The sequence below is a fragment of the Leptonychotes weddellii genome, chromosome 1 (assembly GCF_054177405.1).
Source record: "Leptonychotes weddellii isolate Sample4059 chromosome 1, ASM5417740v2, whole genome shotgun sequence".
NCBI classification, from domain to species: domain Eukaryota; kingdom Metazoa; phylum Chordata; class Mammalia; order Carnivora; family Phocidae; genus Leptonychotes; species Leptonychotes weddellii.
Window position 1 is genome coordinate 50,115,951 of NC_138369.1, and position 24,637 is coordinate 50,140,587.

Genomic DNA, 24,637 nt, shown 5'->3' on the forward strand with positions numbered 1-24,637 from the left:
GAAACAAAAAGAAGGGCGACAGTCACAAAGGCACAAGGAAAGGCATCCAGAGAAAGCACAGATGGAAACCCTTTGAGAAGCCGGAAGGGGAAGGCCAGTTGCAGGTTCGTGACAGCTAGGTGGGAGCTGACAGCCTCTGCAGGGTGGCATCCCCAGATGTCTCCAGGGACCACACAGATGATGTCTTCAATGAGAGGAGGGGCCTGACAGGGCTTGCCCCAGCCACAGGCCTTCAGTGGCAACCCTGCAGGGGTTTCATGTTCCATAGGTCAAACAAAAACAGGCCTGCAGGCCAGATGCAGGGGCTGGCAATTTGGGCCTCCCTTCCCTTCTGTCCCTTCCCAGGTATGAGCACTGGCCTGGGCATGCGTGCTGGGCAGGCGTGAGGAGGAGAGAAGAGGGCGACGCACGTACAGGGGTGGGGTGGAGATGGGGGTGGGGGCACAGGTCAGGCAGTGGGAAGGCCCCAGGTGGCAGCAGTAGCTGTGAACAAGGCCAGGCCAGGGAAGCCAAGCTCTTCCAGGAGCTTTGCGTGTTAAGTGTGGTGAGAACACCCAAGGAGGGCGAGGAGGTGTGCATCCCAAAAGTTCTGCTGGGGTTCTACATGCTATACAGGGGCCTCCCACCTCAGCCTGGCAGACCCTCTCAGCCCCACTGTGCAGCCAGGGGATGACCAGGCTCCTTAGAGAAAGCTGCAGCCAGATGGCCTTCATGTGCCGTTACTTTACCTGAGTAGAATCCCAGGGTATTCTGGACTGGGCTTCGGCAGCCTGTCCTTCCTGGGGCTGCTGGCTCAGGTCTTCTCGCCCCAAGGTAGCAGAGGAAGGTGTCAGCTCCACATCTCGGGGGGCCAGGGGGAAAGAGGCTGAGACTCCAAGGTAAAGGGGGTCTTCATCTGGGCTCTCAGCCCCACTGGGAGCTTCTGTTTGAGGGAATGACGCCAAGGACGGCACCTCCCCTTGCTTGCCAGCCAGCCCCACTGCTCCCACAGTGGCCTCCTCGCTTACTTCCTGAGGGGCCTCAAACTCTACCCCATGCCCTGTGACTTGCAGCATTGCGCCCCCTGCCTCCTGGCTGATGAAGTCCTGACCCCCCAGGGTCACTGTACTTGGGGTGACTGCAGGTGGTGACAGGCTGGGCTCCATGCTGCTCCCCACCTCCACATCTGAGGAGGCCTGGTCCCCAGATTCTTCATGCCTGTGTTTGGCAGCCCCAGGCATCTGGCTGCTGCTGGTGGGAGAAAAGCTGTGGACCTGAGTTTGTGCTTCTTCTTGGGATCCATTCACAGGCAGCAACTCCTCTTCTTCCTCTTCCTCTTCCTTCTCTACCTCCTCCTTTTCCCTCTCCTCCTCCTCCTCTTCCTCCTCTTCCTCTTCCTCCTCGCCAGGAGCCATATGCCACGGTGGCTCCACCAGGTTTATCTTGGGCAAGGGGGAGGGCAGACTCGGCACCTCTTGACCCTGGCTGGTGTCTTCTATTGGACCCGCCTTCTCAGTCAAGTCTGGAAAGACGTAGTCTAAGGACAGAGACAGAAACCTCATTCGCTAGTTTCATCATCCATCACTGATCTGTTCAGTATTCACTGAGCAGATAATATAAAGCAACCATGAGACCCACAGGGGGACAGTGGGAGTCGGATTACCAGTCCTTTTGGAAAGGAGTGGGAAATAAGGCTGGACACGGTGGGGGAGTGGGGGGCAGACTGTGGGGTAGACAGGGGCCAGGCTAGTCCTTGTTTCCTTCATGATGACAAAAATGACACAAATCTGCCATAAAATTCTATGAATACAGGAATGTATAAAGTAGAAAGAAAGTATGTATGATTGCACCCCTTGGAGATAGCCCTCGTTAACAGTACACGACAAGAAGTTAACATCTCCATCGTTCTTATAATGCATTTGTGTTTCCTCATCTGGGGATTTCGCCAAGAAGACCCCAGACAACCCACTAGAAAAGGTTCCCTTTATCTCTTTCCCAATGGGTTGTAATAGGAGGCCTCTTAGCAAAACCCTCGAATGAGGTCTGAGAATCTTCTGATCACAGGGACAGATGAGACACAGAGATTATGACAATTGTTCCTAAACTGTGCTCTTTTGCTGAGATTTAAGCTCTGGCTGGGAAATAAAGAAAGATGTCAGAAGAGCTCAATAGCTGAGCCCAGAGCCTCCCAAAATGGCCAGGGTCGCTGTTGGCGGTGACAGGGGGGGATTTTATCCTCCCTGCCATTCCTGGGAATCATATCTTGAAGTGCAGAATTTAGGAGGCCTCCTGGACAGCAGGATTTTTCTGGCTTTTCAGTGAAGCCCAGGCCTCTTCAGGGTAACAACATAGCAAAGTCATGGGCCTGTTCTGTTGGAGATTCATTTAAAACACAGAAGCTATTTCTAGGTAGCAACTTTAATTGGCTGCCATTTTGTTGCAAAATAAACATCAAAGACTGTTTCAAAATACTCTTTAGATGGGAGAGAGGCAGTTTAAGGGCCTCCCTCAAAATTTCTATCAAATGGTAGAATGGCTTTTCAACTGTCAAAGTTTTAAAGGTTTAAATAAATTTCTGGGAAGGTGGATAGCAGAGGAGATCACAGGAACAAATAACAGCTCAGCCAAGACAAACACTAGGAAAGATGGTGGAGAAGGGAGGCTCTCTTCCTAACAGAATTAAGGAGAAAGAACAACTATGGGAGCAGTGAGGACACAGAACATAGAACATTCAGATAATTTTTAAATTCCAGTTAGTATCTTGGAGAGACCCAAAGATATTGCATCTCTAAAATAAGAACAGGCTATGGGGCGCCTGGGTGGCTCAGCTGGTTAAGCATCTGCCTTTGGCTCAGGTCATGATCCTGGAGTCCCGGGATCGAACCCCACATTGGGCTCCCTGCTCAGCAGAGGGTCTGCTTCTCCCTCTGCCCCTCACCCCGCTCGTGTTCTCTCTCTCACACTCTCTCTGTCTCTCACAAATAAATAAATAAATACATCTTTAAAATAAGAACAGGCTAATAAGAGAATCAAGTAAAAAAGAAAAAGTTTGTGGAAACTGAAATTAAATTGTCAAAATATAAAAATTCAATAGAACAGCTGGAAGAAAAAAGTCAAGGAAAAGCCTCCAGAGCAAAAGTAAGAGGACAAGAGAGAAAAGTTAAAAGATACAGATGATCAGTGCAAGAGGTCTAATATCTAACTAACATGATTTCCAAAAAGATAAGAATGCTTAAAATGGAGAGAATAAAGAACCAACAAAGAAGAAAATCTCCTACGCCCAGCAGCGGGAATCTTCACATTGAAAGGGTATATAATTGAGGTAAATGATAAAAGACTCACACCTAGCCTCATTCTCATGATATTTCAGAATTCTAAGGAGCAAGATAAGATCCTAAAAGCTCTCAGAGAAAGAACAGGTTAACCTATAAAGTAATAATAAAGAGATAATCAAATCATCTCCAAGCTTCTAATTCATAACACTAGACTGCAGGAAGGAAATTGAAAATGTATTCAGAATTCTGAGGGAAGTGTACTTTGAAGCCGGTATTTTATACCCAACTAAACTATCATTCAAGTGTGATTACAAAATACAGACATTTTCATATATACAAAGACTTGAAGGTTTTTCAATCCACGGATTCTGAGAGAAGTACTTAAGGAAGTTCTCCAAGAAATCCAAAGAAGACATGGAATCAAGAAACATGAAAGGAAGTCATGAAAATAAATCTCTGGAGGGAAGCTGTGCAATGGGCCTAGAGAATAAGCATTCAAATTAGAACATGGATCCATATGGCTCTGAGAATTAGTACAAAAAGAAAAACTGACTCCCTATAAGAAAAAGTACAATTTTTAGAAGCTGAATGATCTTAGTGATAATTGAAAACCTACTATAATATTTAAATGAATAATTAAAATATTCTTTTGTTAAGCATACTATTTTTGAGTAGAAGTGACTGGTAACATCTTCCACTCCTCATCCCCTGCACACACTCTGTAGGGAAGCTCACCTATTCCCCATGCAAAGCAAAACAGCCATGGTGTTCAGGGGAGAGGTATGCTTGTGGAACAGAGAACACAGAATACTGCGGAGACCCACACCAGCCTCTAATACTGAGCAATCTAGTATCACCTTTATAAACATGAAAGAATGATCAAGATTCACAGGACATTAGGGGAAAGCCAGGCTCATGAAGAAGCATGAAGGAGAGAAAGCAAAGCAACCCACCTCTGAGAGAAGAGTTAATCTAGTAAACAAAGAGAACTTAGAAACCTTTCTTATTAACACCTTCAGAGAGACTCGAGGAAATTACACCCATAAAACAAGTATATAAAAGAATAAAAATATTTTACTTCAATAGAAGTAAAGCACTTTTAAATAGATCTGTTTAAAATTGAAATGCAATGCATAAAAACATAACTGAAATGGGCTGGATGGCCACTTGACAGGAAGATGATATAATAGCATGTCACATGGATGCTGGGGAAATGGACATATACAATCCCTTACAATCATGAGATTTTATGGTTAGAAGATTGTCCTGACAGCAATGTGCAAGAATTTGATGAGAGGGGATGAATGAAAGCAGAGAAAAGAGTTGGGGGCTTGCTGCAATTTCCGGGAGAGATAAACACAGGTGATGACATTGGGAATGATGAGAGAACAGGTTCAAGAGATGACCCCAAGGTAGACTTGATACCCTGTGTGCACTGGCTGACTAACAGGAAGAAGGGGGCACTCTGGCTGACTGTGGGGGCAGCCATGCCTGTAGCAGAAATGGTCAAGTCTAGAGGCAAAGTGCATGGGAAACCCTCAGGAAGTACTTGAACTAGCCAATAGGTTCAGTAAAGCCTAGAATGTGCCAGGAATATGGTGGATGGTGGTGCACTCCAGCAGAATCCCACTGGAAGGTAGGGGATTCTGCCCTCCCAAGAGGGCCAGCTGACTAAATAATCCCTCTACTCAACGTGATGCTGACTTTCCAAAAGTTGAGCTCTCTATCCCTCCAGAGACAGCCTGGCTCCCAACAGAATTCCCTCAACTAAGCTGGACAATAACAGGGGTCATGTTGTGGGTGGCGGGATCTGCACCCAGAAGACTTAGCCACCAACTTACTTGTCTAAGTGATGGTCAGTTCCTGGGTTTCTCTGGGCTTCCGTTTTTCATAGGACAAATGGATGCTGGTATATATGAGTTCTAAGGATCTTTCTAGCACTGATACTCAGCGTTTTGGAGATAGTTCTGACAAATGTGTCTCACACACCAATGGCATTAAAAACAACAACTCTTCTACTGTCCTAAATAAGAATAATATAGGATTTACGAGACCACAAACTCTGATTGCCGAGCAAGGTGACTTTATTCTCCCTATGTTCCCAGCACCTAATACAGTGTCTGCTTGACCCAGTGCAGAAAAGAGAGCAATGTGTGTTTGGTGAACCCTTGACTGCCATCTTCTGCCTCCTGAACCCAGGACCTGTCCCTTTAGGGAGAGAAAAGAGCCTCCAATGGCACGGACTTCTCCCTCATTAGGTTCCCTACCTGTGGTCACTCCCAGATAGCCAGCCCCTGACTCATCATTTCTGCACTCCTTTCTCAGCAAGTTCATGGATCCCAAAGACTTTATCTACTGCCTCTCTGCTAAAGACTCCCAAATTTACATCTCCCACCAAGACTTCACCCTATCCAGCCCTGTTATCTTCAGAGACTTGACAAATCACTAAATGCCACACCCTGGCGCTCAGACTCAGCAGGACTTTTTTTCCTACTTTTTTTTTTTAAACCACCTCTCAGCATCCAAAGTTATTCCTTCCTTTCTGTGATTTTGGTTCCACTGCTTGGCCACTGTGTGGCCTTGGACATGCACTTGACCTCCATGTGTCTCCTTTTCTTTATCTGTAAAATAACAACAGTACCTAGCACCCAGGGCTGTGGTCAGGATGCACTGAGATAAAACCTGGGCACAGCCCACACTACATAGCAAATGCCTGATTGATTTTAAGTATTCCTCTACCTCCTCCTCCTTATTATCATTAAATTTTTATATTGTAAAATCATAATAGGAAAAATGGCACCATTTTGGGAGTCTGTCCACAGGCTGAGGAGCAGGATAAGCACCTGAGTGATAAATAAGTCAAAGTGAATCCAGGGAAGAGGGCAGGGCAGGAAAGAATGATGCTTTCCTGACAAGCCTAGGTATGATCTGAGTATCAGAAAGGTCTCTAACACAGGAACAAGAATTTAATGAGAGACCCAGTGGGGACACAGACTATGAACCAGGGGTGTGGTGGGAAGTAGAACCTGAGCAGCTGGGGGACAGACCCAGGTGGGATGAAAATGGGGATGCCAGAAGAGTGGGTAGTGGGACTAGATCCAAATATGAGTGTAGACTAACAAGTAAAGAAACCATGCTCAGTCCAAGAGTAGAACCATGGTCTGATGAACTGTGAAAGATACAACAGCACTTCTGTGATATTCCTGCCAAAAATGTAGAACCTGAATCTAATCATGGGGAAACACTAGACAAAATTGGGGGGTAGTCTACAAAATAACTAGCCTATCTCCTTCAAAAATGTTAAGGTCATGAAAGACAAAGAAAGACTGAAGAATTTTCCAGAATAAAAGTGGCATATAAGGCATGAAAACAAACGTAGTACATGATTGTGGACTGGATAGTGAACTGTAAAAAATAATTTTGTTTTCTTTTGCTACAATGGACACTGGGGGGTGGGAGTGTGGCAAGTTTGAATACAGTTTGTCATCAAACTCTGTTGTATCCATGTCAATTTCCTGATGGTCACTGTACTGTGATTCTGTAAGAGAATGTCTCTGTTCTTAATAAATATACACTGAAGGGCGCCTGGGTGGCTCAGTTGGTTAAGCGACTGCCTTCGGCTCAGGTCATGATCCTGGAGTCCCTGGATCGAGTCCCGCATCGGGCTCCCTGCTCGGCAGGGAGTCTGCTTCTCCCTCTCCCACTCCCCGTTTGTGTTCCCTCTCTCGCTGTGTCTTTCTCTGTCAAATAAATAAATAAAATCTTTAAAAAAAAAAGAAATATACACTGAAGTATGCAGCGTAAGTAAAGGGACACTGTGTTTGTAACCTACTGTCAAATGGTTTAGAAAAAAAAAATTGTATGTCTCTAAGTATACACACATATTTGGTAAAATGTTAACACTGGAGGAATCTGAGTGAAGGGTGTATGGGGATTATTCTTGCAAATCTTCTGTAAATTTGAAATTATTTTTTAAATAAGGAATTAGAGAGAGGGAGAGAGCATCACTTTAAGTACTGGCTAGTGAACATGCTAGGGCCACCAGAAGAGAAGTGAAACATGGCAGGGGACAGGGCAGGCCATCCTGGACTAGGAGCTTCCAAAGGCTCCAGGAGGAAGGAACACAGTTGCTCTGAGAGGTGAATGGTCTTAGTGGACGGGGAAAAACGTGCTTTTCCCACTAAGGTGTCCAAGGAAAGAAGACCAGGCTTCCAGAGACTTGCGACACTGGCCTGGGAGAGGAAGCTGGAGCAGTCATTTTGGAGAGGCGATAAGCGGGTGAATTGGCAATGGAGGAAGAGAAGAAAAGCAGGGGGATGGAAAAGGAGAGGGATGCAGGAGAGGATGGCACCGCAGTGGGCAAGGCACAATGGGCCTGGCAAGGCAGGTGGCTGCCCCAGCCCCTGGTCTCCCAGTGCAGTGACAGTGGTATGTCCTGAGCCCTGTCCACTGCTGTCACCAACAGCTGTGACTCCACACGGGGAGAGCCTGTCCTGCTTAGTGCCCTAGGCTTTGCTTCCTATCCCATCTACTTCAGCATCTAGAGTCAGGACAGGAGGGTCCCACAAACCCCGAAACCTGTCTGGGACAAAGGCGTACCTGCAGAGCACTCCCTGCACACCCCATACCTGGACACAAGTGTGAACAAGCAGAGATGCCCAGGAGATACGTTCAAGACAGCAGGAAAGCCGGTCAAAGCCTGTCCCCTGGCCCCAGGAGGGTAGCAACAGCTGGGACACTGAAGAGAGGAGAAAGGTCCCCCACAGCTCAGACCCTCCAGAGGGGGCTCCAGCTTGGCCTCAGAGCATGGAAGGTCAGGGAGTGGCTATGCTGCAAGGACACTCAGGAGACAGGCAGCTCAGTCTCCTTGCTGTTGGTGAGACAGCAGAGGAATGCCTGGAACCTCTGCCAACCTCTCCCCCCTGCCTCCACAGCTTCCCTCCCTGAACACAGGGTGCCAGCTCTGTGAAGTTGCAGTACCCCCTGGTGGCCTTCATTGGAAACTACATCTTCCCCAGAGCCCGAGGGAAATCAGGCTTCCAAATGACACAGCCTTCCTTTTACACATAAGGAAAAGAAAAGCTCACAGAGGGGAGGACACTTGCTCTAAATTGTGAAACTACACTTATCACAGCTGTAAAGTTGTAAAACTCAGGCTTGTGTATGATTAAAGCCAGTCTTTCAAGACACGCCTACTCAGTTAGGCCAACGCCCAGACTTGGCTTCAGACACCAGGGAGGAGCAAACTGACTGCAGGAGCATCACCTCTCCCCATCCATCTGCACTGCAGGCCATGGCCCATCTCTTGGAAGCTGGCTTGAATCACCAGACTAGTTGACAGGTAAGGACTCAAGGCTCAGCTTCAAGGTTCTGCAGCCAGGGGCTAGAATGCTGGCTGACCAGCCTCTAGGCCCTCCCACCACCCCTCTGGGACCTTGAGGCTGAGGTGAAATGACATGATGCATTCAAATCACCTTGCCCAGAAGACATGCTCTTCTCCCTGAGGCCATCTCTTAAAGTCGTGCTGCTGTCACACTCCACACCCCGAGCTCACTGCAGGTGAATCTGCAGGCAGGTGTTCCTGCAATGGGACTCCAAGGACCTAGGGGTTCTAGCTCAAGAAGGGACCTGGGAGGCCATCTGGACAGGAAATGGCTAAGTCTGGGTAAGATGGGCTGCCACCCTCTTCAAGGAGATGCCTCCTTAGAGAGGCTTTTTTATGTTGGTGGCTTTTTTTTTCTCCCCAAATTCCTTAAACCCAACTGCCGTGGTTCCCTTACAACTTAAGCCCATTTCTGTTTTATCTGCTTAAGTGAGGAACTTCTGGGAAGCATCTCCCTGGGGATAAAAACCTATATATTTTCTCAGTTGCTCCAATTTAGCCTCCTTTGCCTGGGGCTCAACAACTGGGATTATCCCTCATTCTCAACCCCCTCCCCCGTCATTCTTCATCTCTTGTGGAAACTCTGGATTCACCACAGTTTTAAGAGTGGTTACAAAATCAGCAGAGTAGGTACACAATAAATATTTGCTGAGTGAACTGCTGAAAAGCGAACAAGATTCACGAGCTAGAAGCTAGTTAATGCAAGCTGGAAAGTAAGGCTTCTTGACTCAGGCAGCACGGTCTGAATTTAACACAGCACTCACGCTGCACTCTCCCCGCTGGACATGATTTGGCGGCTCGGAGGCAGCAGGGGGCCACTCTGATGAAGCTCCAGACCTCTGGACAACTTGGATTCTCCAGGCTTTTTCTTTTTCTTTTAATCTCACTCTGGGGGCTGGCTTTTGTCCCCTAAATAGATCATGTTGCATCTCCTCTCTCCTATGTTTCATCAGTTTTGTAAGTCTCTTTCCCCAGCTTATCAAGGTCACACTGGACTTCATTTCTGCCTTCCAGGGTAGCCATAATCTCATGGATGACCCTTGGTAGCCGCTGAAATATTAATGAACTGACTCCCCTGTTTAAGACGTGAAATTAAGATAGGCACCAAGGCAGTGGCCTTGGAAGATCACTTTAAATGTCCCTTTTGCTTAATGTCAAATCACTGAAAATTGCCCCGAGTGCAACACTCAAGCCAGTTATTCAACCGAGTGTTAATACAAAAACACTCACGAAATTCATAACAGACTTGTATAAAACAGAGGTGCAAGGGGAGAAGCTTTCAGTATAATTAAAAATGACTTTTTAATGGTCAACCTCAGTAGTCATCAAAGAAATGTAAATTAAACAAGATGATACAGTTTTGGGGCTGCCAACTTGACAATATACGTATTTATTTCAAGATAATACCGAGTATTGGATAAGTGCAGGAAACAGGCACTCAATCTGCTACTGACAGGAATGGAAATCAGGCCCCATTGGGGGTGGGGGGTTAACATGAATGAAAAGCTTTAAGAACAAACATTCTGAAGCTGTCATTTCACTCCTAGAAATGCACCCTAAGGAAACAATGAAGATGCTCATAATGACTCGGGTTTCAAGGATTCCCATCATGGCACAGCTCACAGAACAAAAAACTGGAGGCCATCCAGCGCTCAGGCAGCAGGCCACCGACTGAAGGGGTGGTAGCCGGGCCAGGTTTGGGAGACTACTCCTGCCTTAAAACTGAGGGTGGACAGCTCCGTTAGCTGACTTGGAGAGATGCTGGTACATGAAACAGCAGGACCTGTGCACTGTAATTCCATTTTTTATAAAAGCATATTTTACGTATTTCCCATATGGGAGAAATTTCCAGAAAGATATATGCCAAAATGTTAACATTCGCCAATTCTGGCTGACGGGATTAGGAGTGGTTTTTCCTTTCTTCTTTTCTGCATTTTCAAATTTTCACATAATGATACTTATTAGTAGTGTAAAACAAAAGTACAGGGATCTTTTTGGAATCTAGGTGCAAGTGCTTCTGTCAGCTGGCCTTCTTAGCAAACATGCCTGATTTGTGTGCAGTGACCCAGAAGGTCAAATCATTCAACAGCAGTTACGATATCAATGCATAAGAACCATTTCCAGGGGCGCCTGGGTGGCTCAGTCATTAAGCGTCTGCCTTCGGCTCAGGTCATGATCCCAGGGTCCTGGGATCGAGCCCCGCATCGGGCTCCCGGCTCAGCAGGAAGCCTGCTTCTCCCTCTCCCACTCCCCCTGCTTGTGTTCCCTCTCTCGCTGTGTCTCTGTCAAATAAATAAATAAAATCTTTAAAAAAAAAAAAAAAGAACCATTTCTAGGTCCCAGCAGACTGGCTTTGATGCTCTGCTTTCTACAAAATTCATCACAGGCAATAGTAATTCAAGGGGTCTAATGAATGATTTCACATGGAGGGGTAGCAGATCTTAAAGAAGAAATCTCAAATTTGAGATTTCGCTCTGCCACTCGTTACCTGTGTGATTTAATGCCACATTTAAACCTCTCTGAGCTGGTTTCCTTAGTTATAAAACAGTGATCCTAACGATGCCTGCTTTTATGGATTTCACTGGGCTGCTGTGAGGTTAAAAAAAATGATGTGAATATGATTTATATAATAATATAAGCACTCATGAATGTTCCTTTATGCCCAACCATCACTTGGCATGTACTCCCCTCCTCTTGGTCCAGGACTGTGGGGCACTACCCCCTGGCTTCCAGGGGTGCTTGAGAGCCAGTCTGGACCAGAGAACCCAGTCCCTTTGGCCTCAGGATTGGGTCGTAGATGGGTTCATGACCCAGGGCAAACAAACAAGCCTCCATCCTGAGACTTTTCCAAAAGTGCTGGGGAAGCAGAGTTCTCTCTCTGTTGGGGCTGCTGAGTGAAAGGAGATGACACTGGAGTGACTGGGGGCTCTCTGAGCCACCACACAGGGACAATGTGCCTGAGAAAGAAGCCAGCCAGGGAAGGTAAGGCATGATGGAGCAAGGCAGGTGCTGATGTCCCATTTCCACACCTGGATCCCACCTGCCTGGGTTCTGCAGTTACTGAGCCAATCAACATCCCCTTTTTCACACAGGCCTGTGAGCCTGTTTGAGTTGTGTTTCTAGAACTTGCCAACCCCAAAGAGTTACTGCTTTTCTTGTAGAACACTAATTAGTTTGTTCACTAGGAAAATTAAAATTGCATGCAGAGAATTTTATTAAGGATATTGGAGAATGAAAGGGTGGAGGGTGACAGGAGAGACAGCCTTGGGATGAGTGGGTAACCCAGGAAATTGTTCTTAATCATTAACAATCTTGCCTGAATTACTTATCAGGTCTTAAGTTGGCTTGATGCTAGCTGGTGGAGGGGCAATCTACATTCCATTTCTTTCTCCCTACTTGGCTGAGACCACTCTTTTCACCTGAAATGTCAGAAAACCATAATATTTTAAAGCTGGAGAAGGCTTCGATCTATCATTCCTCACTTACAGAGGAGAGACTGAAGCCAAGATTGGACAAGGAACCTGCTCAAGGTCACACCGCTCGTCACCAGCCGAGCAGAAAGACCAGTGACTATTTTTGCTGTGGGACCTCAGGATTGTCACTGTAGGAGAAGGAAGGCTCCAGCTCTGGCTCTTCTAGGTCCAACAAACTAGCAATGAGACGTATAGCAAAGTACTCGTGACAAATGGTTTCCTCTCTAACACATACCATCTCTGTGCTCCCATAGCAGGCCGCCAGGCCCAGGCGCTCAGGAGCCACTGACTCCAGACTCAGCTCCACTGTAAGCAAGCTGTGCAGCCTTGGTCAAAGCTCTTACCCTCTCTGGGCCTGGGTTTCAGCATCTGTGAAGCAGTGACAACTCCTGCCTGTGGACCCTACAGAGTGGTTGTGAAGTTCAAATAAGCTAATCAAAGAGCAAATTTTATGGAAAAAAATTGGTGATATTTACTACATAAGATGTAAGACATTACTGCTAGTCTCTAGTAAAATCGTTGAGCTGAGAGGCAACCTAATCGAAAGAGCCAAGGCTATGGAGTCTGAGAACTCGGGTTTGATTCCTGGTTCTTACACTTAGTAGCTAGACTGTTATGCAAACTCCTGGAGCCTCAGTTTGTTCACTGGTCAAATGGGAGTAACAATATATACTTGTTTCTGTTGAGATTAAATGAGATAATATATTGAAACACCTAATATGGCACCTGGCACACGCTAGGTGTTCATATATGGGTCAATATCATAATTACTAGGAAGGTAATGGGTCTGAGATTAGGCCCATCCACAGCATGGCTTTCAACAGTCATTGCTCCTGGGCACGGATGTATCCATGTCCCCAAGGGCTGTGTTAGGACAGCACTTAGCATGGTCACTCTGACCTCTGGACAGACTCCTCCTCCAGGCAGACCCTTTGAAGGTTCCTTGAGTCTCCTCCAACCTGAGGAGCAATGCCCTCCTTCCATCCGGAGAACCCTAGATGGAAGCCTCGGACTTGTCGGGTCAGGAGCAGAAGAGGGCAGAGGCAGAGGACACTGCCTCCCCGTACAAATGAGCCTCACACCTGGAACACTTCCTGTCTCTGTTATGGCCTCACACCGTATTATCAAGGTACCGTGAGGGCGCAGGAGCAGGAACAACTAGCTTCACGTCAGGGCCACTGCTAGCTCACAGAGATGCCCCTCTGGGCAGATGACTTAGAAAAAGGCACTCCTTCCATCCAGCCCCTGACCCGGTGAGTAGTGTGCAGGCTGCACTGCAGCCTCAGCTCCCCTGCTCGGCAAGGTGCCCTTAGACAGGGCACCACCCGCACAACCATGTGCAGTCCTGCCCACTTGGTAGAGATGAAAAGGCCTCTCAGAGGCTGTGTCTTCTGAGCTGGGTGTTGCAGGATGATGACAAGTCTGCCAGGCAGCTGGGATGGAGAAGAGCGCTCCAGGCAGACAGGACAGGAGGAAGGGCACCACAGGCTCAGGGAACAGGCCTGAGAAGACACTGATTCTCAGTCCAGCTCTGTCACATACCAAGTGTGACCTTGTTAAAGCACTTAGCTTTCCTGTGCATCAGTCCCACATCTGCCAAGCGGGGATGATAATAGGCTAATGAACCGATGCAAGCGGGAGAAGGGAAGGAGATGAGGCCAAGGGGAAGGCTGGGCCAGAACATCAAGAGAATTTTCTGCAGTACTAAGACGTTTCGCTTTTATCCTGTGGGTACTGTGTTTTCACAAATTGCCTTGGGGGTGTACAGAGAAAAGACTGACCCAAGGAAAGGCAAGGGCCCAGCGGGAAGGTGAGTGACGAGGGAGCCTGGCAAAAGCAGCTCTCCTTCCACCCCCTCCTCCGGGGCTCTTGCCCATTCTTCGTGCAGGGCACCTGAGTCCCCATCTCACAGTCGTTCAGGGCATCTAGTAGAGATGAGGAGACAGACCACACCATAGAACTGGCACAAGGAGAGGAATGGACGCGAAGTGCCCAGAATACATATTCAATGAATGGCAGCTCTTTTCACTATTAAGAGACCCAGAGAGGCTAATGGGAGAAGAGAGACGAAGTGAGAGGAAAAGGAGGGGAAGGGAAGGGAGAGGCAGAGAAAATTTGAGTTCATTAAAGCCTCAGGGCCATCCCACTATGATCCTGAGGAAGGTCCTAGGCTCAGCGCCGTGGCTTTCTCGGCCGAGGCCCTCGGAACGGCTGCTTGTCTCAGACTAGAATCTCAAGAGTCTACACAAGAAGAAAAGCCCAGAGAAATACCCAAGTACATCTAATTGCCGAGTGCTTCTTTTCCATGACGAGGGGATAGATTTATCAGCCTGTGCTGCTGTGGTAACAGGCTAGCTTTATGGGGGAAATGAACTAAATCCCTATCTTATACCACATACCAAAGTAAATTACTGCTAGAATAAAGGGTTGAATGCAAAAATTTAGGATGAAAAAAATAAAGGAAATAAAGATGCATATATCTCAGGGAGGGAAAGGATTTTCTAAACATAAAGCAAAGAATAACACATAAAAACATTTCATACATTTCAAAAGAAAGACTGTCTAAGTTTGTAAAAAATTAATGTTATGTCAAAAATTACTAAAATAAAAAAAGTAATTGATAAACTGGAAAAATGTTTTCTATATATATCAGAGAATGTATCCTTTTTATATGAGGATTGGTACAGTGGTAAGAAAAAATTAAAGCCTCAATAGAAAAAAATGGAGAAGTAATAATAGGTAATATGGAGTACTTATGATGTACCAAGTGCTGTGCTAGTGCATTAAATGAATTACTGCATTTAAACCTCACAACTCTATGATACTATTTCCTAGATGGGAAATCTGAGGCTCAGGTTGCTCCTTGCTAAAAATCACACAGCCGTTAACTGTCGGTGCTGAAACCTTGGAATCTGCCTGACGCCAGAGCCTGCTCTTCATTATACTATGCCTCCAATTGGAAAGGACTGTAAGTGGTCAGAATATGTATATATACACACACACACATATATGCTAACATTCACTAGCAATCAAAGGCCATTTTAATTTACCTATCAAGTTGACCAAGATTTCTAAATGACAAAATGCAATGCGGGGAAGGGTCCAACAACCTGGCATTCATCCCACCTCTGGTGGGTGTGGAAACTGGAAAGACCTTTCTAGAGGCCAATTTGGAAATATTTAACAAAAGCCTGTGGAAAGATTGCTATCCTTTGTGGCAGACATGCTCCATCCCCTCCAGATCCTCTCTCTACCCTTCTCTCCCCTGTCCTCTGCCCTGGGAGATGGACCCCAAGAGTCACCACAACAGGCCGTGTCCCTGCTTCCCGACCAGACTCCTCAACAGAGGCAGGGGAAGAGAGAAAGACAGCGATCCTGGCAGAAGATGGGAGGAGAGGGGATCAGGTATTTCCTCCCCTGGTTTCTCCCCTGCTGGATCATTGCTCTTGCCAGATCACTTGCTTTCCACCACTCTCTGTCCCTCCTGGTTCCTTTCATCCCTCCCTCCCTTCATCCCTTTGGGTGTAGGGGCACTGAGTCCTCCGCTGCCACGGGCTCTGGACTCCTCTGTGGTTGGCCTATCACCTGCCCATACCTTTCTAAGTTCCTTGTTCTATAAATAAACCCTCCCTGGACTATCTCAGTTTGGTCGCGTCTTCTTTTTCCGGGTGGGATGCCGACTGATACACCTTTACACCTAGCAATTTTATTCTAGAAATCTATCACAAGGGGCGCCTGGGTGGTTCAGTCGTTAAGCGTCTGCCTTTGGCTCAGGTCATGAACCCAGGGTCCTGGGATAGAGCCCCGCACATCAGGCTCCCTGCCCAGCGGGAAGCCTGCTTCTCCCTCTCCCTCTGCCCCTGCTTCTGTTCCCTTTCTCACTGTGTTTCTCTCCCTGTCAAATAAATGTATAAAATCTTTAAAAAAAAAAAAAAAAAAAGAAATTTATCACTAGGAAACAATCAGAGAAGTGCAAAAATACATAATGATAGTTTTAGCAGCATTAAAACTGGAAACAACCTAAATATTCAACAACAATAGGGAGCTGGGTTTTTTTTTTTTTTTTTTTTAAGATTTTATTTATTTATTTGACACAGAGAGAGACAGCGAGAGCAAGAACACAAAGAGGGGGAGTGGGAGAGGGAGAAGCAGGCCTCCTGCCGAGCAGGGAGCCCAACGTGAGGCTTGATCCCAGGACCCCAGGATCATGACCCAAGCTGAAAGGAGACACCTAACAACTGAGCCACCCAGGCGCCCAGGAGCTGGTTTTATACATATGATGAGCCACATGACGAAATACTATGTAGCCATCAAAAATCAGGTTTAAAAAGAATATTTAACAATGTGGAAATACATTTATTAAATATTTTATGTGAGGGGTGCCTGGGTGGCTCAGTCATTAAGCATCTGCCTTCGGCTCAGGTCATGATCCCGGGGTCCTGGGATCGAGCCCCACATCGGGCTCCCTGCTCAGAGGGAAGCCTGCTTCCCCCTCTCCCACTCCCCCTGCTTTGTTCCCTCTCTCACTGTGTCTCTTTCTGTCAAATAAATAAATAAAATCTTAAAAAAATATTTTAAGTGAAAACATTATGATTCCAATTTGGCACATAAGTGACTACAAGGATGTATCCCAAACTATTAATAGTAATTCTCTTTTAGTTGTGAGATTATGGGTGACTTTTATTTCCTTCTTTGCATTTTTCATATTTTCTACAATTTCCAGGGATTATTTTCATAATTAGAGGACATAAGTCCAAAATATTATATACCCTAAAGAGAAAAATTTGAACTACATTCTGTAACAGCCTGCCACTGTGTGCACGGGCGAGCACACACACCACGTGGCGGTCCAGCATTTACAAACAGGCTCCTGCTGGCCAAGAACGTGCACAGTTGCTGAAGCCAGGAGCATGGTGAGCGTGCTCCGCCACGTCTGCATCCAGCCCCTAACTGCATGCATTCCAGCGTGGCCCCAGGCCTCGGGTAGCTGGCCCCCACAGGTCCATCAGCCATGCTCTGGAAACCCACGAACCAGCTCTGGGGTGTGACCGAGAGAAGGGAGGTGCCTTGATCAGGGGTCAGAGAGACCTCAGGAGGGGCACAGGAACCTTCGACAGGGACAATATAGCACAGCAGGGAAACGGCACCCCTAGACCTTGGGAAGCCTCGGCTTGGATCATGGCTGAGCATACGAGCGTCTGTATGAACTTAGGCAGGCTTTTAACCGCTCTGAGCAGCAGTTTTTGCATGTTTACACGGGGAGAAAGTTTCGCTCCCAGGCTGTCCCATTATATGGAGTTACATGAGCACAGAACATGGGCTCCCTAAACAGAAGCGAATGTTAAAGAGAAAAGAGCCTCTGGGACCAGTAAGACACTGGGGGTCCCAGAGACTCGCCTGTGGTGTACAGGCAGGCAGCAGCACGGTAAAAGCTGGTGGGAAGAGACAAGCGATGTGATCGGAGCAAGGAAATGGTCCTCTGGCATTTTGCCTAGCCAGCCTCACTCCCGGCTACAATGAGCACCTACTCTTAGGTAAGAAGAGCTACCTGCAGTGGGTCCCAGGTCCAGACTGGAGTCATTCAGCTCCTCCTCCTCTTCCCAGAAGTACTGTGGTGGCTGCAGAATGCGCGACTCTTCACTCTCTTCACTGGGAAAACCCGAGCCAGGGGCTCCCAGGCCAGCTCCCAATCCCATGGCTTCACTGGGCTCCTCTGAGTCCAGTGGCTCCAGGCCCGTGGGTGGCAGGAGGTCCAGCAAGGAGGTGGAGGTGAGGCCCTCTGGGCCAGGCTCATCGGACCCAGCTGCACACGTGCCCAGGGACGCTCCTGCACAGACACGAAAGCCAGATGGTTAGGAGAGGCCGGAAAGGCCAGACTGCCACAGGGTTAAGACACGTCTCCAGGGGCGCCTGGGTGGCTTCATCGGTTAAGTGTCTGCCTTCGGCCCAGCTCACGATCCCAGGGTCCTAGGATTGAGCCCCACATTGGGCTCCTTGCTCAGCAGGAAGCCTGTTTCTCCCTCTCCTCCCCACTATGCTCTCTCTCACTACCTCTGTCTCTCTCTCTCAAATAAATAAATAAAATCTTTAAAAAAAAAAAAAAAAGACATGTCTCCAACAGCAAAGAACCCAAGGGTGCTGGTGGGGACTTGCGGGGAGACACTCCTGACACCCAGGGGCTGCCAGGGGATTCTGAGATGCTGTTCTCACTCCACAAAGGCCAAGCTGTTTAGCCCTCCCCATGGCAGGGGCAATGGGGAGACTAAGGGAGGTGGGCAGGAGAGAGTGAGGTTCATCTGACTCAGCACCTGCTGGGCATTTGTTCACTCAGAAACGGCCACCAGTACCCATCTTCGCTACAATTGTGCTGGGTGCTCAGCACACAAACACAGTGAAGAACAAGTCCCAGATTTGAAGGACCTTGTGTGCACTCTGTTCCCCAGGCTTCTGTCCTAAGCTGAACATTTTCCAAAACTGCATTAAGAATGAGATTTGTATTTCAGCAATACAATCTCTGGAACAGTCTTTAAAGACTATGTGAGATTGCAGGTCAGACTCAGCCAGCGTTGGTAATAACATATTGTTTAGCATCTTGGATCCCTCTCTCCTAATTTATAAAACAAACGCACAAAACCCAATAAATTAAAGGCATCTTTTTTCTGTCTCTCTTACTTCCATTCACTAAGAAGAGGAAGACAGCACTATTGGCCAGTTTCACACCTTAATTGCTAGCTTAGTCACACAAATATTACTAACTTGCTCTATGTCTTCTGGAAAGTTGCTTAAAACCTCTGGGTCTATCTCCTCATCCCAAAAAATAAGGAAGGTGGTTGAAATGACCTCCAAATTTTCTTTTCCAAGACTAATGTTCAATGATGCAGTAAAGAGTTACGTCCTGCTCTCCCCGTTCCGCACTGTGCCCTGGCCTGAATAGTTCACGGAAAATTTTCACGATGTTTAAAATAAAAAACGAGAGCTGACGCTATTGGTGCTGTGTGCTAAATGCTCTGCAAGCATTATCTGAAACTGAATCTTCACAACCACCCTATGAAGTCATGGTAAGCCCTAAGCTCGACACCCAGAGTATGGTGGAGACTACGCGTGTTATGTATGCACGGTCGGACAACACAGGACCACGAATACAACATCTGATAGAAAGGAAAGCCTCCTGAGTGAAAGGGGCTTAACACAGTTAAAAGGTGTGGATGAGGATAAACAGGTCTTGAAATCAAACACAGGAGGATGTTCTAGTAGAGAGAGCTTGGGCCAGGGAAGCACGTTTGCGTTCTGGCTTCCCTAAGTGAGCCACTCTGGGTAAGCTACTTTTCCACCAGGGGCCCCAGTGTCCTCATCTGTAAAGCAAAAATTCCACAGCCCTCAGGGAGGCAGGGGTCTCAAATGAGGTAAGCTCTATGTGAACAGTGCTCCAGTGAGCAGACTTCCAGAAATCTAAGTGTTATTAGCCTTCATAAAGAACAGAGAACTGGGACATTCTTGGCCAGGAAAAAAGAACATTCAAGAGAGACAATGGTCAGTATCTTCAAATATATTAAAATAGAAGGTTTATGTGAATAATAAAGACCAGAGTTATTCTACGTGACTTCAAAAAACCAAAACAAAACAAGGACTGATGGGTGGAAACATGGGACAGCCTCCAAACCTCAAAAAGCCTTTAACCAGAAACAGGTAATGCCTAGGGCTACCTGCGCCCACCCGCCCAGCTCCTGCTCCTGCTTCCAGCCCCGGCTTCTGAGAATTACTCCGTGGCCACTCCCTGTCTAGGCTAGGCACCACACCTAGTACCACAGCCTTCTGAACCAATCACTGCACTTTTCTCTCAAACTGTAACAGGCCATCTACGGCCTCCTTCCCTCACTCACTGTGTCTCGTGTCTGAGTCAACTTGGTCTGTCCAGTGCCTCGACAGTCTCTGAAAAATGATAGGAACTCAATAGGTGTTTGAATAAATGAACAAATAACCGTCTTGTTTCATAGATGAAATAAGGGAGAGCTCAGGCCCTAAGGTCAAATAGCTAGTTAACAGAAGCACTGTAATTAGCTGGTTTCTCCCCTCAAAAATGACCATTGTTTGAAAAGTGTAGTCTAAGTTTTAAATGTGATACCAGCAAATACAACAGCCCTGTTTTGTAGAAGTGGTACCCCCAAGATTGGGGGAGCCAAATGCGATAAACTTACCTGGAAAAAACTCACACAGTTCACAAAGAAAAAAGTCAACTGATGAGAAATGTTTGTAATAATTATATAAACATTTTACAGATCTCCAGGTCACCTGAGCAGCCAATCTTTGAAAGGGCCATTGGGTGAAAACCTTTATCAACAGATACCAGCCTTTAGCGGGTATATTTTATGTCAGCCTCTTTAGAAAAGCGCAAACTGGTTTTCTTTAGGAATTCTTGGGATTTTAGCCACTGGAGGCTCAAACTTGCATTGCCTCTTCAAAAACCTGAGAGCTGCCTCTCTCAGAGCTGAACTGGGGTATGGTGGGAGAGAAGTCAGTCCCTTCTAGGCCTCCATGTAGCATGGATCTTGAGGAAACTATCTCAGCCTTCTCAAGGAAAGTCTGACCAGGAATCCTGTTGATTTCCCACCTCTGGAAATCAAATACTGTGTAGTCAGTGAAGCTCTCTGTGCAGAGGACTAAGTGAGGTCTGGTGAGTTCGCTGGGACCACGCCCTACCATTTCCACAATGAGGTGAGTTTCTCCATTCTCTGAAGGTCTCTCCTCCACCTGTCAGGCAGAGAAGCCCCTGTCTCCTTCCACCTTCTCCCCCCTCCCTCCTTCTCTTCCTTTCCCAAGCAACCGATATGAATGAACAGAGATTTTGATAATCTTGCCGAAAAGCTGTGTGTGAAAAAAGGAATCTGGGTTTTCATTCCTTCTCCAGTAAATAGTTCCATTTTCTTGAAGTTCTTTTTCCCTGTGATGATTATTTTTTCTTTATATAGACCTTGATATTTTCAAAAGCCTTGGCAATGGGTAATTAGGTAATTTCGAGAGGTTGCTTATTTTCAAACTTGCCCACCAAAATAGTAGCTGAGCCCTAAGCATTCTGTGTATAATTGCTTTTGCACTTGATAATTAATCTGCCTTGAGACTCCATCTGATTTAAAATTTCAGAATTACATTCTCTGTGACTGATTTTCTTTTTTCTTCTTAAAGATTTATTTATTTTGAGAGAGAGTGTGCACGCGCGTGCACACACACATGCGTGAGTCGGGGAGGGGGGCAGCAGGAGAGGGGAGAGAATCTCAAGTAGACTCCATGCTGAGCATGGAGCCCAACACGGGGCTCAATGTCACAACCCAGAATCATGACCTGAGCCGAAACCATGAGGTAGACGCTTAACCAACTGTGCCACCCAGGCGCCCCTGATTTTCTTTTTTTTTTTTTCTCTAGCACCTATTATTTTCTGATACTTCGTCACTCCCAACAGAGAGAGGGAGAGAAAAAGAAGGCACATGAAAACGATTTGGGGACCAGCCTCAAAGAATTGAAAATCTGACCCAAACTCAGAAAAAGAGGTAAAGAAAGCAGGCTTATATCTCAGGGGGTGAAAAAAACAAGGCCTTAGTAATCTGCATGTTTTATCTCCCCTGCAATCTGCTCCTGATCCAAACATCCTTTTCTGATTTCCACCATCAGTTACACCCCCACCCTTCCCCTCATCAGCAGCTTTGAAGTACAGCTCTCCCTAAGCCCTTGCCAGACACCAATACGGGAGCTGCCCAGCAGCATCTGCCACACAGCCCCCACACCCTTAAGTGTCAGCTACAACAGAAATTGTCTAGAACAATCACCCTACCACACACACACTTACACTCATGTGCGTGTCTGGATGTGTCTGAGAAGCAATGCCCAAGGCTTCTTGAAGAGTTTCTACAGAAAGGTATATAAGAAAGAGACATACTAACAGACACATACATGTCACCAAGAGGAAGGTAATATGTACATCACGAAGTGTGTAGGGGAGGGAGGAGGTGGGAGGGAACGTAGAAGGAGTAAAACTGCCCACAGTCATCCACGGCTAGCCACAGCTGGGCATGGGTCCTGACACACTTTGCTTGCCAGTTCTGGCGTGGCTGTTGCACAAAGAAAGAGCAGACTAATCAATATATAATTTATTTGTTGAATCTCACCTCTTCCAGAGGATTCAAGCTATGCAAACATAGACATAGGTGTATGTGAGTGCATGAGACAAATGCCAATGGACATATTTCTGTGCACACCACTTAGGTCCTTACCCATCTCTGGACTGATGGTGGCGAAAAAGTACCCTCGCTGAACTGACCCTTCCCAGGGCATGCTCAGGAGCATGAGGTCCCTTTCCCCTCCCAGTCATTTTCCCTGGGATTCTGTCACTATGGGCCCATGGCAATGGCCCATCTCACTGCCACCATCAAGCAAAGACCACTCTCCCCCTTCGGGCAGAGACCCTTCAAAGGCCTCTCCTTCACTCACACAGATGCACACCTGTGCCTGTATCTTTGGGGGTTAACTTCACGGGAGATGACTAAGTAGCCAGTGTCCCAGGTCAACTCCCACGTACACACACACACGTTATACTCCTGTGTCCATCAGAAGTGGAGTCACTCAAGGCCATCTGATAAGTGAACATGTACACAATACACACACATGGGCACACACACTCATTCCAGTGTGTCTTTCCACCAACACCAATTAGCAATCACCCCTTAATATGTACTCATGGCATACTCTCCCCTCTGCTGTGTTGGCCACATGGAGAAGCTGTTCAGTCATGTCCTTATTTGACCCACCTCTGCAGACAGCACTTCTACCCATCCCCATTCAGTGGTGGTGGCCTATCTGGGAGGCTGCTACATACCCTGTGCCCACCTGCCAGGCACATACCTGAATCCCGTGTCTGCCGCTGGGAAGCTGCTCAGCAGGCTCTGTCACAGGCACATCTATTTCACACCTGCCCCCCACACCCAACCTGTCATCGCCCACACACACTGCCCTTGTGCACTGCTGAATGGAAACCACATCTGAGTGTCTCTCACACGCATCCCTGCGTGGCAGCTGCGCAGGCTATCCAGCAGTGTCACTGTCACAAGCAGAGACCTGGTTGCTGTCATACCTCTTCTTTTTGTGAGCTCCTAATAAAGTTGCCTAGCAGTCTAGACAGCCATTCACAATGACACACCCCCCCTCCTGTCCGGTAGCGCCACACGCGCGTAAACACACCCCTCACTGTCGCAGCAGCTGTGTGTACGGCTCTTTGGCACTTTTCCCCTCGGAGCCGCAAGACACCCGCGCCCACGCTCGCTGTGGTGACCCCACGGGACCTGTAAATGCCGTCTCCCCATCCCTGTGTGGCTGTCGCGGAGGTGGCAACCCGGGTCCGCCCTCCTCTCGCCAGTGCTCCTGCCCTCCCCAAAGGCCCCCTGAGCAGAGCCCCCAGGGAGCGCGTGCAGGAGCGCCCGCCGCCACACTCTGCGCGCCTCCCCTGCGTGTGTGTGTATGTGTGTTTGTGTGGGCACACGCACGCCCCCGCGCCGGGGAGCCGCTCTCACACTAGGCACACGCGGTGTCCCCACGCCCCCCCGGCCCTGGGAGCGCGCGTGTCGCGGACCGCGCAGCAGCCCAGCCGAGCCCCGCGCTCCCGCGCCTCGCGCGCCAGCCCCTTTGTTGGCGGCCGGGGAGCTGTCCAGCACCGCGGCCCGCCGTCACCGCTGCCACCCGCCTGTCCCGGCCCCGTTGCCGCCCGCCCGCGCGGCGCGCACTCACCCCCAGCCAGCAGCAGCAGCAGCGGTGGCAGCAGCGGCGGCAGCCCGGTGGCCCGAAGCAGCCAGCCCATGGTGCAGCCGTCGCCGCCCGCAGCCGCAGCGGCGCGGCGCCTCGGCCGGCGTCAGGGGCCGGGCGGGCGGCGGCGGCGGCGCGCGCCCGCCCCATTGGCCCGCGTGGCTGTCACTCACCCTCGGCCCCGCCCGGCCGCGTGCCGCGGGCGCGCCCCCGCGGAGACGAGGCGGGCGCGCGGGCGGCTGCCCCTCCGCTTCGTCCCTGGCGCCCAGCCGGCCAATCAGCACCGCAGAGGCCTGGAGGGGCGGGGCCGCGACCACAACCACCTGGAGGTCCGGGCCTCGCACCTCGCGGCTTCGGGAGCAGAGGCCACCTGCCCGAGGTGCAGCGAAGCAGGAGGGCACGCAGGAGCCATCTAGTCATCCATTCCACAGGAAACATTTCCTGAGCGCCCAAAAGGCCACGGGTGGTCACTTGCATGGAAGGACACTGATCAGAGAAAACAGGAGTGACCCCTGACTCTGTTGACACGAAGAGTGTCTTTAATCCTACATCAAGAGGTTGAATGGGGACTCTAGGAGGAATGGGGTCAGAGAAGGCTTCTCAAGGGCACTTGAGCTGGGCAAGCTCTCCTTTGCGCCTTGGTTGCCTCAACTGTTATATATGGGCTTTCCATTATCAGAGCACTGTTTCTTAACTTTTGTAAAGTGTTTGATCCCTTTTGGCGACGAAAGTTCATTCATGTG

At 48.2% G+C, this 24,637-nt stretch overlaps 1 protein-coding gene across 2 annotated transcripts in view; it reads right to left on the reverse strand.

Moving 5' to 3' along the window:
• Positions 1-23,977, reverse strand: part of PODXL2 (podocalyxin like 2) — a 35,858-nt gene extending 11,881 nt beyond the window's left edge. For both annotated transcript variants that reach the window (XM_081823130.1, XM_081823131.1), the window contains exons 1-3: positions 23,880-23,977; positions 17,659-17,937; positions 729-1,516 (exon numbers count right to left, since the gene is read on the reverse strand). In XM_081823130.1, coding sequence (XP_081679256.1) covers positions 729-1,516; positions 17,659-17,937; positions 23,880-23,949 — 1,137 coding nt within the window. In that variant the 5' untranslated portion in view covers positions 23,950-23,977. The remainder of the gene's footprint in view (positions 1-728; positions 1,517-17,658; positions 17,938-23,879) is intronic.
• Between the last annotated feature and the right edge of the window lie 660 nt (positions 23,978-24,637).